Source organism: Lepidochelys kempii, chromosome 5 (assembly GCF_965140265.1).
Source record: "Lepidochelys kempii isolate rLepKem1 chromosome 5, rLepKem1.hap2, whole genome shotgun sequence".
Classification (NCBI taxonomy): Eukaryota; Metazoa; Chordata; order Testudines; family Cheloniidae; genus Lepidochelys; species Lepidochelys kempii.
The window spans coordinates 127,135,765-127,149,875 of record NC_133260.1 but is presented as its reverse complement, the minus strand read 5'-3'; the positions used below and the strand labels follow the sequence as shown (position 1 = coordinate 127,149,875).

The 14,111-nt window shown below is 40.2% G+C and overlaps 1 protein-coding gene across 7 annotated transcripts in view; it reads right to left on the bottom strand.

The window, feature by feature from the left end:
* RNF38 (ring finger protein 38) overlaps nt 1-14,111 on the bottom strand; it is a 196,247-nt gene that overhangs the window by 14,086 nt on the left and 168,050 nt on the right. For 5 of the 7 annotated variants that reach the window (XM_073345754.1, XM_073345751.1, XM_073345756.1 and 2 more), the window contains 4 exons: nt 12,470-12,631; nt 8,844-8,950; nt 6,770-6,854; nt 2,542-2,663 (listed from right to left, as the gene is read on the bottom strand). In XM_073345754.1, the coding sequence (XP_073201855.1) occupies nt 2,542-2,663; nt 6,770-6,854; nt 8,844-8,950; nt 12,470-12,631 (476 nt within the window). Of the gene's footprint in view, nt 1-550; nt 1,127-1,259; nt 1,360-2,541; nt 2,664-6,769; nt 6,855-8,843; nt 8,951-12,469; nt 12,632-14,111 lie in introns of all 7 variants that reach the window. The other 2 variants (XR_012159143.1, XM_073345753.1) reach the window with 2 other exon arrangements.

The following is a 14,111-nucleotide window of genomic DNA, read 5'->3' as shown; positions in this document are numbered from 1 at the left end:
AGACTACCTGAAGTTAAGTTTGGCCCTAAATTTAATTTAGGGCACCCGTTCCACAATCTCAGAGCATGAGTATCTGATCTAGTAGCATGCCTCTAAATCCCAGTCTCTCTTATTCATGCACATTTGTTTAGCATTGAACTCATTACCCAAGAGAAGGTAGATTCATCAACTAGACTACTACTGACTACCACACTAAAGCTTTCTGCAGTAAGCATGATAAAGCAGCTGTTTTCTTGACCCTCAGAAGCCTACCAATGTAGTACTCTCTCTATGTTCAGCTGTGTATGATCTAAGAATGCACCTATCAGCAAAGCAACAAGACTGCTTAGACTCTTGCACCATGTTTTTAAAGAAAATGCATCTTAAAACAGATACAATATAAGACAGTGGCTGTATTATTCTCTAATGATTATTTCATATTTATTTCTCCCTCTCTCATTGGGTTGCTGTAACCAGAGATATATAATGGAAAAGATTAAAATAGAGAATAAACGAATCCATATAGAACAAAATACTAAAAATATGTGAGAGACAAGATGGGAAACCATACCTTGCTGGCAGTAGGTCTGGATAATGCAGCTTGCAGAGATCTGTCTCTGTATATCATCTTCTACCTAACTAATTGTACCCCGCACTTTGCACCTTCTGTATGGTGTTGTCCTGCTTTTAGATTCTTCATATTTTTTAAAATAACTTGTTTTGGAAGATATATATCTTATCTCATGTGTAAAGCCTTAATTTGGTGAGAAATTTGACCAGTTATGCATTTTTCTCCCTGCCCCCAGACTTTACATTTATATAAAGAGCTAGAAAGATTTTTGGTACTTTCACTTTCAGTTAATATCAATTCTGCTTAAGTAAGAGTCAGAAGCAGTATTCGGACTACTCACAAATCCCATACTCTACTTTAAACTTTCCTACTTTATCATAAAATTATATTAATACAGGCATGGTTACGTCCAACTGAAAATGAACTAAATTTGTTGGTCAAGATAACTCTCTTCATGTCAGTTTTTTAATGACACTAGTTTTGATACAGAGTTCACATAATCTCCCTTCATCAACTATTAGAAAATAAAGCTATTGCAAAAGGAGGCAGCCCTTTCAGTCTGTTGGCTTTTGTAGCCTAAATATCAGAAAGGAAAAATAAGAGATGACACAAGAGATGAAATGCAACTGCAAATAAGTACAACTACAAACTAGGCCATTATAAATTCTCACTGGAACAGATTTTTTTTTTTTTTTTTTTTTTTTTTTACCTTAAGCCATTTATCGACACACTTGGCATGGAACTCGTGGTTACAAGGTAAGACTCTAAGTAGCTGCCTTGACTCAAAATCACACATGCATACTACGCACCTAAAAAAAAGATTGCAGAGTTTGAAGTTATTTGTCATTCGAACAACAAATTGGCATTCTATAGACAGACAGCTTATAGGTTGTGCTTGCAGTGGGGTTTTTAGTAGGAGCAGCTGCACTGATGGAGCGGCATGGGAACAAACGTCTAGTGTAGACTGGCTGTGCCAGTGTAAACAAAGCTGATCCAATGCTGTGTACCTTTGGCTTCAAACCTCAGCACAGGGAAGGGCTAACGCTCCCACCACACAGGATCTTCACCACTCCAATCAATAGCACCAGCAACATTTTGTTACAGTGATTCATAAGAATATTGAAGTTTGCAATGAGCTGCTGAAGATTAGTCAGTGCAAATCCCTTAAGTACTTTTCATTCAGTTTTAATATTAGGATAGGTTTTTGTTTTTTTAAAATATTAATATATATAAAAAGGCTAATTATGAGTTGCCACTTTTTTTCCCCCCCTCTTAAAAAAGTGTGAACTTTGGATCAGATTATTTCTTTTTAGAAATTCTCCCTTTAATTTATATTTCTGTTCAGTCTTTTTTTTTTTTTTTTTTTTAAAAACAGATCATGGTTGAAACATCGTCAACTTAAAGCAAAAAACAATCACATTTCCACCTGAAAATCTATTCCTTACTTCTCATTACAAGTAATACCCAAGACTGTTATAACTAGAAGACTGAAAAAAGGGCAATTTTTTTTCCTTCCAGTTTGTTTACTTTATATATCTGACAGCACTTTGTGTATAGTCACTTTCACTGCCTCCCATGTATAATCATTTTCTCCTTTTGTTTGTGTGGTCTTCCAAATAGAACAGATAAACAGATTAATAGGAAAATGTGTAAACCACAAAAACTGGCAAGGGCATTCAGAGGTAGGGACAGTGCCTGAAACTATTTTTGATATAGGGTAAATTTCAAGTTGACGATGTCCCTTTAATGTAGCAAGCAACTTTTAAAAACTGTTCCAAGTTTACCTACTCATCATTTTAAACCTTAAAACACCTCAAATTCCAAAGTCAGGGTAATTATTATCTGGGCTGGAAAATTTAAAAAGGCACATACCATTTGATGTGCATTTTGAGCACTTGTGTTACAATACTGGCTACCATGGACTCCAACCTAGAAGGATCAAAATAACCGATAATGCATTTTAAATTGAGAGGCCAAAGCAATGCACTTACAAAGTCTGTTCTGACTGGTGGTTGTTTGGATTGAACCGGTAAGATGGAAGCTGTTCAATGTCTGCTTTCGTCAGTCCTCGTGGTTTGGCTTCTCCCAATCGTTCTGCCAAATTCAGCAGCGCCTGCAGAAAGAGGAGTTTGTGCTTTTTACACTCATTGTTCAAAGGAGCTCCAGCTCCCCTGCAACTGCAATTTATTTTTTTTGACATAAAATGTTGTCACTATCCCACCATACAGTTTCATCCAAAGTTCTAGCAAGAGGGATTGAGAATCTTTATCTCCCCTTCCCTTATATTACAGGCTCTTGGAAAACATTCATTTCAGAGTTTGCTCCCAGGTAAGTACTTTTTGAACTGTATAAGAAAGCTCTGTTTGGGTTATCTAAATCTTCACGACCCAGTTCTTAATCCATCCTGCATCTGCGCTCACAGAATGATAAATATTTTGTTTTAGACAGAAAAAAACTGAAATAATAGTATGAATAATCAGAGGAAACAGTTGCCCAACCTGACTTCATATTGCTACCTGGTTGACCTATAGTTTTAAGGGACAACACCTCTGGCTCCCACTTCTTGCCTAGCTGCGTTCAGGTCTGGAGATTATGTGCTGAGCTTCCAAGGAATGATGAAGTCACAGTGAACTGGGCAGACTCTTTCAGTAAAGATTTTAAAGAATCCTTATTGAGGTTACAGGGACAAACCATCCCGATGTGTGGAAAGAATAGTAAATATGGCAGGCAACCAGCTTGGCTTAACAGTGAAATCCTTGCTGATCTTAAGCACAAAAAGAAGCTTACAAGAAGTGGAAGATTGGACAAATGACCAGGGATGAGTATAAAAATATTGCTCGGGCATGCAGGAGTGAAATCAGGAAGGCCAAATCACACCTGGAGTTGCAGCTAGCAAGAGATGTTAAGAGTAACAAGAAGGGTTTCTTCAGGTATGTTAGCAACAAGAAGAAAGTCAAGGAAAGTGTGGGCCCCTTACTGAATGAGGGAGGCAACCTAGTGACAGAGGATGTGGAAAAAGCTAATGTACTCAATACTTTTTTTGCCTCTGTCTTCACCTAACAAGGTCAGCTCCCAGACTACTGCACTGGGCAGCACAGCATGGAGAGGAGGTGACCAGCCCTCTGTGGAGAAAGAAGTGGTTTGGGACTATTTAGAAAAGCTGGACGTGCACAAGTCCATGGGGCCGGATGCGTTGCATCCAAGAGTGCCAAAGGAGTTGGCGCATGTGATTGCAGAGCCATTGGCCATTATCTTTGAAAACTCATGGCGATCGGGGGAGGTATCAGATGACTGGAAAAAGACTAATGTAGTGCCCATCTTTAAAAAAGGGAAGGAGGATGATCCTGGGAACTACAGGCCAGTCAGCCTCACCTCAGTTCCTGGAAAAATCATGGAGCAGGTCCTCAAGGAATCAATTCTGAAGCACTTAGAGGAGAGGAAAGTGATCAGGAACAGTCAGCATGGATTCACCAAGGGCAAGTCATGCCTGACTAATCTAATTGCCTTCTATGACGAGATAACTGGTTCTGTGGATGAGGGGAAAGCGGTGGACGTGTTCTTCCTTGACTTTCGCAAAGCTTTTGACACGGTCTCCCACAGTATTCTTGCCAGCAAGTTAAAGAAGTGTAAGGTGGATAGAAAGCTGGCTAGATTGTCGGGCTCAACGGGTAGTGATCAATGGCTCCATGTGTAGTTGGCAGCTGGCGTCAAGTGGAGTACCCCAGGGGTCAGTCCTGGGGCCGGTTTTGTTCAATATCTTCATAAATGATCCGGAGGATGGTGTGGATTGCACCCTCAGCAAGTTTGCAGATGACGCTAAACTGGGAGGAGAGGTAGATAGGCTGGAGGGTAGGGATAGGATACATAGGGACCTAGACAATTTAGAGGATTGGGCCAAAAGAAATCTGATGAGCTTCAACAAGGAGAAGTACAGAGTCCTGCACTTAGGAAGGAAGAATCCAATGCACCACTACAGACTAAGGACCGAATGGCTCGGCAGCAGTTCTGCAGAAAAGGACCTAGGGGTTACAGTGGACGAGAAGCTGGATATGAGTCAACAGTGTGCCCTTGTTGCCAAGAAGGCTGATGGCATTTTGGGATGTGTAAGTAGGGGCACTGCCAGCAGATCGAGGGACGTGATCGTTCCCCTCTATTCGACACTGGTGAGGCCTCATCTGGAGTACTGTGTCCAGTTTTGGGCCCCACACTACAAGAAGGATGTGGAAAAATTGGAAAGAGTCCAGCGGAGGGCAACAAAAATGATTAGGGGACTGGAACACATGACTTATGAGGAGAAGCTGAGGGAACTGGGGTTATGTTTAGTATACGGAAAAGAAGAATGAGGGGGGATTTGATAGCTGCTTTCAACTACCTGAAAGGGGGTTCCAAAGAGGATGGATCTAGACTGTTCTCAGTGGTAGCAGATGACAGAACAAGGAGTAATGGTCTCAAGTTGCAGTGGGGGAGATTTAGGTTGGATATTAGGAAAAACTTTTTCACTAGGAGGGTGGTGAAACACTGGAATGCATTACCTAGGGAGGTGGTGGAATCTCCTTCCTTAGAAGTTTTTAAGGTCAGGCTTGACAAAGCCCTGGCTGGGATGATTTAATTGGGGATTGGTCCTGCTTTGAGCAGGGGGTTGGACTAGATGAACTCCTGAGGTCCCTTCCAACCCTGATATTCTATGATTCTATGAATATTTTTATTCATGTATAGGCTTTGCTATGGAGCACAATATCAGAACACTTCACTTCTCTCATGTAAATGATTTATTTTCAATACCCTTGGGAGGAGAGGAAGCAGCAAACTGAGCTTCACAAACAGGGTAACTGAGGCACAGAGAAATTAGGTGAATTGTTCACAAAGGGAGTATGTGGCAGAAGTGAAAGCTGAATCTGGATCTCCTGAGTCCAGCCTACTGTCTTAACCACAAGATCATCCAATCTCTTAACTTGCACGGCAACAGCTCCAGTGGAGCTCGCACATATCAAGCTGGAAATACTGCACCACTGCAGCACGCAGAACAGAAGTGATGGATCAAGGGAAAGGAGAGGCAGGCAGTGGGAAGAGCTGGAAAGGAGAGGCAGATGAGGGGAAAACAACTTTTAACTGCCCTCTCACTTCTCCCCCTCAGCACAGCTGCCCTTTCAACTCTCACCTTCTGTTGGGGGGGGGGGGGGGGGGGAAAGCAGCAAACAAAAGACTTCACTAGAGTTGCAGCCTGACGGTTTCAATAAGTCGCCAAAAACTTAAAGTAGCTGTCTGGCCACCATCTGTTACTAATTAGGCAGCGAGGTTCCTGGGGAACAGAAAAAGGGAGAAGTGGGTTTCTAAGCTCAGGGAACTGGGGGAGAGCAGGGAGGAAGGGGAGGGAAGAGAAAGGAAAAGCTTAAGACATATCACTGTCCATCTGCTAGCTGGGAGGAACTATAACCCAAGTGCCAGGACTGAGATAGATGAATGGTTTTAAAAAGAACGAAGCTGTACTCTAACAACAATACGCTACTTCAAGTTGTACATTAGGTTATCAGTGCACTTCCTGAACCAACAGGCCATCTAAGCGCACACCCTATGATGGTTTACTGCTTTATTTTCACATCAATATTTGTATTAGAGAATGCATCAACTGAAATGGTATTTGCATATTTATATACGCTTCCAGTTCACAACTTTTACATCTTATTTCCATATTTCAAAGGTTAGGATTTTTAACCTGTAACTTTCTTGGTATGTGTTTTTTCCATATTTGTTACTTATGACAGTACCCTTAATATTAAGGCAACAAAGTGCATGATGAAATTTTGTAAGCATTATGTTTCACATTTAGCTGAATTCATCTTATAATATTAGCATTAATGTGTAAAGCTAACATCGATTAGCAAGTCATGTAAAATGCACTACATGACATTTACTTCTGTAAAATATTTAAAAATCAATTAAAATGCAAGAAAAAAGTGAAATCTAGAATGAAAAGCTGAGCAATTAATGATTAGTAGTCTGGGAGGGTTCTGAAAAGAAATATTAACAAAATAAAAAAGCGTAACATCTTAGTTTTTAACATCCAGTACAACAAGCGTAAAGTAGTGTTTCTAGAGTCTATTTTCAGAATAACATTTATTAAAAAGGCCCCCCCCCCAAAAAAAAGATTGGTAGTCAATATAAATTCATCATTTAAGTTAACTACTGTTCCCCAAACATATCTGCACATCATAAACCAACCTCGTAGTTTTCCACCTCTCCATCTTCCACATCCAACTCAAAGCTGAAAGCTGGTCCAACTGCAGGTGGCACTGGAAGCATTGATCTGCAGGAAGATCAATCAGGGATAGGATTTACTATTCATAAAATTAAACTTTCAGCAAAGTTATGCCCAATGTTCTCCACCTGTAATCTTGTTCACTTATTAAAATGAATATGCTTTAGAAATTAAATGGAAATATTAAATTAATGCATTAAATAAAGGATTAGAATTCAGGCAATTCAACAGTTAAGGTACTCACAGCAAAGTTAACTCCAAGACATGGCACATGAGACACACAGTAGAATATTTTCAATTGCTATTTATAAGGTTATGTCTCAGATACCTACGAGTCAATGTTCCCATAGAAACCTTACCTCCTAATTAGTATCATTGCACTGATAACTAAAATTCAGAACAGAACGTCTGGCTTCGATCTGTTCAGCTTTTAAAATAGATCAAAAAAAATGACCAAAGACAAGTAACCCCAAACTTGATGTGGCTCTGCAATGCAAAAAGCCTAAGTTCTTTAATACACAAATACATGTAAATAAGCGTGCAAGTTGGTTCATTTGCATATTTTGAGAGTAGATCCCACTGCACATTCACAAATACATGTGTATATTACAGGAATTCAGCCCAGGGAGAAGACAGAGGGGTTTCTGCATCTGGGAAATGAGATCAAGCTTGGGGTGTTCATTTTTCTGTTCTTAATATTTTCTTTTTTTTAAATTAAAAACAAGAAATATATATGCCAAAAATTACGAAAAAGCATTATAGTTTAAAACTTACAGCAGAGAGTAGGGAAATTCACAAGTTAAGATTTCTAGAGCACTATAAATGTGGTCTCATTGGGCTCAGACAGACAACAGCAGTCTCTCGACTTTGCTAAGTCACCAGGGATGGGGAAGTCAGGAGGGCACAGCATCTGGGGAAGTTCTGACAAGAACGTGTGATCTAAAGCTTTGCAAGTTCATTGGATCATTTATTCAAATGCAATTTAGCAGAGTCTGGAACCGCAGAGTACACATAGTGAAAGAAACTGGAGGTTTGGGAATCCAACAAAAGACTTGAAACTCGATGAGCTCTTTTTCAATGCTGTCTTTCAGATATAGGGAGGAATACAAATATTCATCTTCTCTTTCCAAGCATTTTATGTTCAGCTCAAAAATAGACGCAGCATCCAAAGAACAAACAAAGCACATGGAATATGGCTTTTCATCCACCCGATTCCAGCAGAAAGGAGCCCTACCCAGTTTTGTAGGCCCATCATAATCCCTGAATTTTGTTTCTTCCCCACCCTCTTAAAGAAATGGCTGATTGGATTCAGGACAGAAATTCAGCATCTACAACAGATTAGCAGTTCAGTCAATAAGAAAAAGTAACAGCATGTAATGTTCCATTATTTTTCAGTAAAACTGTTTCAAACTAAGTAAAGCAATTTATCCCTGAATAAAGACTGTTGGATTTGAATTGAGTATAAACACTTAAGTTTTCATCCCATTGTAAGGACATTTCAGAACGTAATCTGTACCCGCATAACAAAAAATAAATACAAAAGCCTAGCATACAAGTATATTTTACATACTGTTACAGGTGGACCAACTCTCAACAGCCTTCCACAGGATCAGGAAGAGACCCATGAGTGACTCTGGGACTATGTCCCCGCCCAATTTCACATTTCTACCATTTGCTTGTTGAAGTGCTAGCACTGTTCGCAAGAGGACACAAACACTTAAAAAAAATATAACAGCAAGTGTTTGACTCTGTTCATCCTTGAAAGTGGCTCAACTGTTTTTGCTTGTGGGCAAAGCCCAAATGTGGGAAATTTGATATGAAAGGTAAACATGTAAGGAACTTAAAAACAACCGAAAAAAGCCCCTTACCATGGGAATGCTAAGGCAAACTAAGGACAGGTATTGCTATGTGCTATGCCTGAAAGGGAACAGTGTTGGGCTGAGGACAGGATAAGGCCTATGTTAAAGGGACCATTTAAAAATGAAAGTACATTAAAAACGTTATTTAACAAGCTACAAAAAGCTGCACAAAACTTACAGCACATATGGTAACAGGCTGGGATGATAAGGGGGTGGTGGTATTGGCTGCTGGGATCGATATCTACTGCGCCCTGTGAGTCTTCGAGGCATAAAGGGTGGATAAGGCTGTGAGGAGGAAGAAAAGCTTCAGTATTTTCTTGCACAGTTTACTAGTATATTTAAATTAACTGAAATTTGGACTATTAGAACTGATTTTTAAAACGCATTACCAAATAAAATTCAAATGTTTATTCAAACACAAACAATTTTGTTAAGACAAGGATTCCTAATTATGCAGCTTCCACCATTCTGTGTGAAATGGCTGAGATATACAACGTACACAGGTAACCCATGCAAAATAGTCTTTAAAATCCTTCTTAGGCCTGGTCTAAAAACCGGGTTAGTACTAGAATAACTATTTTGGTTAGTCCCTAAGGTGCCACAAGGACTCCTTGTTGTTTTTGCTGATACAGACTAACACGGCTACCCCTCTGAAACTTGGTTAGAGTTGTGATCTTACGACCTACTGATATGGTTACCCTGGCACAAGCCTTAGTGTGGACACAGTTATACTAGTATAGAGTTTCCTTATAGCTAGGGCCCTACCAAATTCACAGTCCATTTTGGTAAATTTCAGTCATAGCGTTTTAAAAATAGTCAACTTCACTGTTTCAGATGTTTACATCTGAAATTCAGTGTTGTAACTATGGGTGTCCCCACCCAAAAGGAGGGTGGGGTGGGAAGTTGCAGTGCTATTGTAGGGGGTCATGGGATTCCCACCCCTTCTTCTGCGCTGCTGCTGGCAGGGGCACTGCCTTCAGAGCTGGGCAGCCTGCCAGGTGCCAAGCTCGAAAGCCAGTGCCCCTGCCAGCAGCAGCGCAGAAGTGAGGGTCCAAGGTATGTGAGGGGTGGGTTACCAGTTGGGGGCTGACAGCTCGACCTGCAGCTTCACACCCGGGTCAGGGGCTAACAGCTGGATCTGTAGCCTCCTGTCCGGGTCAGGGGCTGTCCCAACCAGCAGCCAAGGAGTTTCCTGCAGGCAGTGGAGGTTCCCAGAGGTGGGTCTGACCCAGCTCCTGAAGCAGCCCCTGCAGGGGAAGAGGAAGTCCTGTCCCTCCCCAGCCTGGCCAGGACTAGCAGCTGGAGCCCTGTGCTTCCCCTCCAATAGCCAAATTTCACAGGGGAGATCAGATTCACAGTCGGTGGTGATGTGTTTTTCACGGCAGTGAATTTAGTAGGCCCCTACTTATAGTATAGTTTATTCCCAAATGGGAGTGAGAGTAAGCTAGTCCTTGGTATCATTGTGCAAACATTTCTGACTCTGCCTATTAAAATGGGGGCAAACATGGTAAAATTTTGCCACTTATTTTGAAGTGACATTTAAAGAGTATTGAATAATTTATTTATTGAAGGGAAAGATCACTGAAGGATTTTGATGGCACCTTGTCAGTCATCCTTCATGTTTGTGCCATCCATGAAAATGAACTACAATTAGTAGAAGGCCCCTAAAAATACCTGATCTTCCTTTTTTAAATTGAGCAATTTAAAACAAATCATATAAATACATATGCATACATAAAACCCAAAATTTATGACAATAAATTGACACACTGACACATAATAGCAATCTCTCATTCTTTCCCACAAATACTTCACCTTAAATACTTGACTTCTACTCCAAAACAATAAGCCTTAATTTTATTCCCTAGTACCAAGTACAAGTACCAACACTATCAAAATGGGTTGTGTGTTTTCATTTACTCTTATTTCTAAGTCAATGCATACCAGAAAATCAGAAATGGAGCCATTCACCATTGACTAATTACTTTTTAATACTTCATTTTCTTTTCTATTTCACATAAGTAGCATCAAACTTTAACTTTTCAATAAATCAGTATGAAAAATACTGGATAAATTTTAACATTTAGGAGTCATTTATCATTTTTCATAAAGCTTCAAAGATTACTCTTCCCTGTCCCAAATAGTACAAATTAACAAATCTAAAGTCTCATGGAGAACCGATATTTCTATAATTTGCTAACCGAAAAACACTCATCCTGCTCCTATCCCTCCTCAACTTTTAAAAGCTGAACTTTGTACTTGAGAAAACCCTATTTCCCACCAACAAACATAAATGAAGTAGCATGGGCAACAGGGTGGAGTAAATTAAATCAAGGCACTATAGGTAAAAAAGATACTGAAAATGAAGGCCCTGATGCTGCAAACACTTACAAAAATATGTAACTTTAATGAATAGTCCTTTGACCTCAATGAAATTACTTATGTGCTTAAAGATAAATATGTGCAGACGTGGTTGCAGGATCTGGAGTTAAAATTGTGTTTTTATTAAAATGTTATTTCAAAACGAAACTGCTCAGTGCCAACAGTGAAAAATTATTTACACTTTAATACATTAACAAAGTGATATAGTTTTAGACAAAGTTTTATACACAAAGGCCAAACTTTCAGAATTAGTACAATTAGGCTACTAAGCCCATTTTAGGTACCCAAGAGCAAGGTTTTCAAAAGCATCTACGTGACTTAAGAACGCAACTCCGATTGACTTCAGACTACAAACACTGAAAGGGGAGTATAACTTGGCCAAAACATTTCAGCTTTCTTAACTACTGGATGTTCAACGTATTGGAAGATGGGAGTGGTTGTGAATGTAGCATGGACTATTTGCTTATCAATTTAGTGTTTGACTTGGTCTCAGAATAAAGATATTAACGAGGCCATGGACTTGCCTTTTTCTGTATAGGTAAGCATTTTAAGCGCAAAATTTCTTAGCAGAAAAAAAATCTTTAAAGAATTTCAGATTTTACCTAAACCAGAAAACTAAACAAACAAGCATAAGATGACTGACAGCAGCAATTCAAGAGGATAAAATGGGAAGTAATGAACTAGCAACATGATTTAATTTAAAAATGTTTTTTGTCCACCCTGCTGTGGAACATGTCCATACCCAACTCAACCAATTACGGCATGTCTTCACTGCAGCTGGGAGTGTGCTTCCCAGCTCAGGCAGATAGACACATGCTAGTTCTACTTGAACTAATAGGCTAAAAACAGCAGTGTAACCACGGCAGCATACGCAACAGCTCAGGTTAACCATCAGAGTACAAATCCATCTGGAGCAACTGGGTACATACTCAGGCAGTGAGTTCAAGCCGTTGCCCAGACTACCCTGCACTAACTGCACTGCTATTTTAAGCATGTTAGCATGTGTCTACCTACCTGAGCCGGGAAGCACACTCCCAACTGCAGTGCAGATATACCCTAAGTGTCATAAAAATTCATTACAAAACAAGTGCAGCATTTCAACACTATGGTTGTGTAGCAGAAGTAGCAGATTGTGCTGGAACAGAAAACCTTTTCTAAGCAACTGGCATGACAGGCTCTCTACAGGTAATGTTTATCAGAAACCATTAAATGATGTCACTAGTACATTACCTTTGACTTGTTTAGACATGGAGATTAAACAAATTTCATTATGCAGTGACAGCCTCTAACAAAATTCTACCCAGTAATCCGATTTTATTTTTAAATAAAATAGTTGTGATGTACAATAACAACCATGCCAGGGTACTGATGAATTGAGAAGCATAGCATGAGGAAGAGGGAAGTGCTGAAAGCAATACTTACTACTCCAAAGGACACCTCCTGGTGTAAAGGGTCGTGCGTTAAGAACTGGAGAGGGGCTGAGGGAGTCAGTGTTGGTGGATGGGCTGAGGGAGGATAGGTAAAACCTCCTACTGGAAGGTGTTCTCCAAGCAGTTCTACTTCGTTCTCTATCCTTTGAAGTGGCTAAGAAGAAATAGTGTTTGCTGTATTTAGGATAGTTAATTTTTCCCAGCAGATGAGACAAGGTTACAGCTTTGTGCTCCCCGGTTGCTGTCATCTTTTTACAGAATAAAGAGAACTGATTGGATCCATGGCTTCTGTCCTCAACACTAGTGGAAAAACAACCATTTCTCTATCCCCCAAGAGGTTAAATAAGGATCCAGTACCGAGGTTCGCAAACTTTTCTTATGGTGTACCCCCTTTTCAGATCTACCAAATGCCCATGTACCCCACCCTTCTCATCACTGATACTTTGTGCGTTCTTCTTAACGCTACCTGTCTTTAGCCATCTTTCCATATTTCACTGTTACGTGCAGATATAGTGCAATGTATACAACTGAAAAAAACTAAGTTCTGAGCTCAGTTAGATTGCACAGTTGCTGGGCAAACGTACGGTGACTGGAGGTGAGGACTCTGTACGTCAGCGTCTCTGTATCTGTGTTCTCATAGGTACATCTTGAAGTAAATTAACTATCATATTTTATATAACAAATTCCCAGAGTTTTAAGCTCTGTCTGAGTAGCCTATTATGAAAATGCAAAAAATAAAATTAATAAAACCCACCATTACACAATTTCTCCCGTGTACCCCCTCCTCCGAGATGTCTCACGTACCTGCAGTTTGGGAACCCCTGATCTAGTACATAGTAACATTTCCCAGCTAGTCACACTCAGAAGCCAGGACATTTTCAAACTGGCAATTAACCATGGAAGTTACTATAATTGCCTAAGAATATGAGTAGCAGACTGCTCTCCTCATGCACTAGAATGAAACTAGCTGTGAAACGTCAAATGAAAGACTTTTAGCAAGAGGCTCCAAGTTCTTTTGTCCTTCTGGCCACAGTCTATAGCAATGGTTCTCAACCGCGGCACAATCAGCACACAGCTGCGGCCCATGTCACATCCTCAGAGTCATAGAAGTAGTATATATATTGCATGGATTTGGCACACAACACAGACAGCTGCATATGCAGCCCACAATGGTAAACAGGTTGAGAGCCCCTGGTCTATAGTAAAAAATAACCCCTTGAAATCAGCAACCAGAGATGATCACCAAGGTACATAGAAAATCACAAGGGTACACAGAAATACACAAACATTTCAGTCAATGCAAGTTCCTCAATAAAATATTCCACTGCAGTAAAGGACTTAGAATGGATAGATGGTCAGGATGCGAGCTTGGAACTCAGAGGAGACCCATGCTCAGTTGTTTGCTCCAGAGACCCTGTGTGACCGGGAGGAAAGTCGCTGTCTCCATGTCCTTGGCTCCCTATCTATAAAATGGGAATAACTGCACTTCCCCTACCTCATGGGAAAGCTGTGAAAATAAATACACCGAAGAGTGGGAGGCACTGTGGGAGCCAGGTATGTATCTAAAACAAACAGATTTTAAGTAAAATCACTACTGGAATCTAGGAATACTTTAATAATGGTCCTCTGAATCA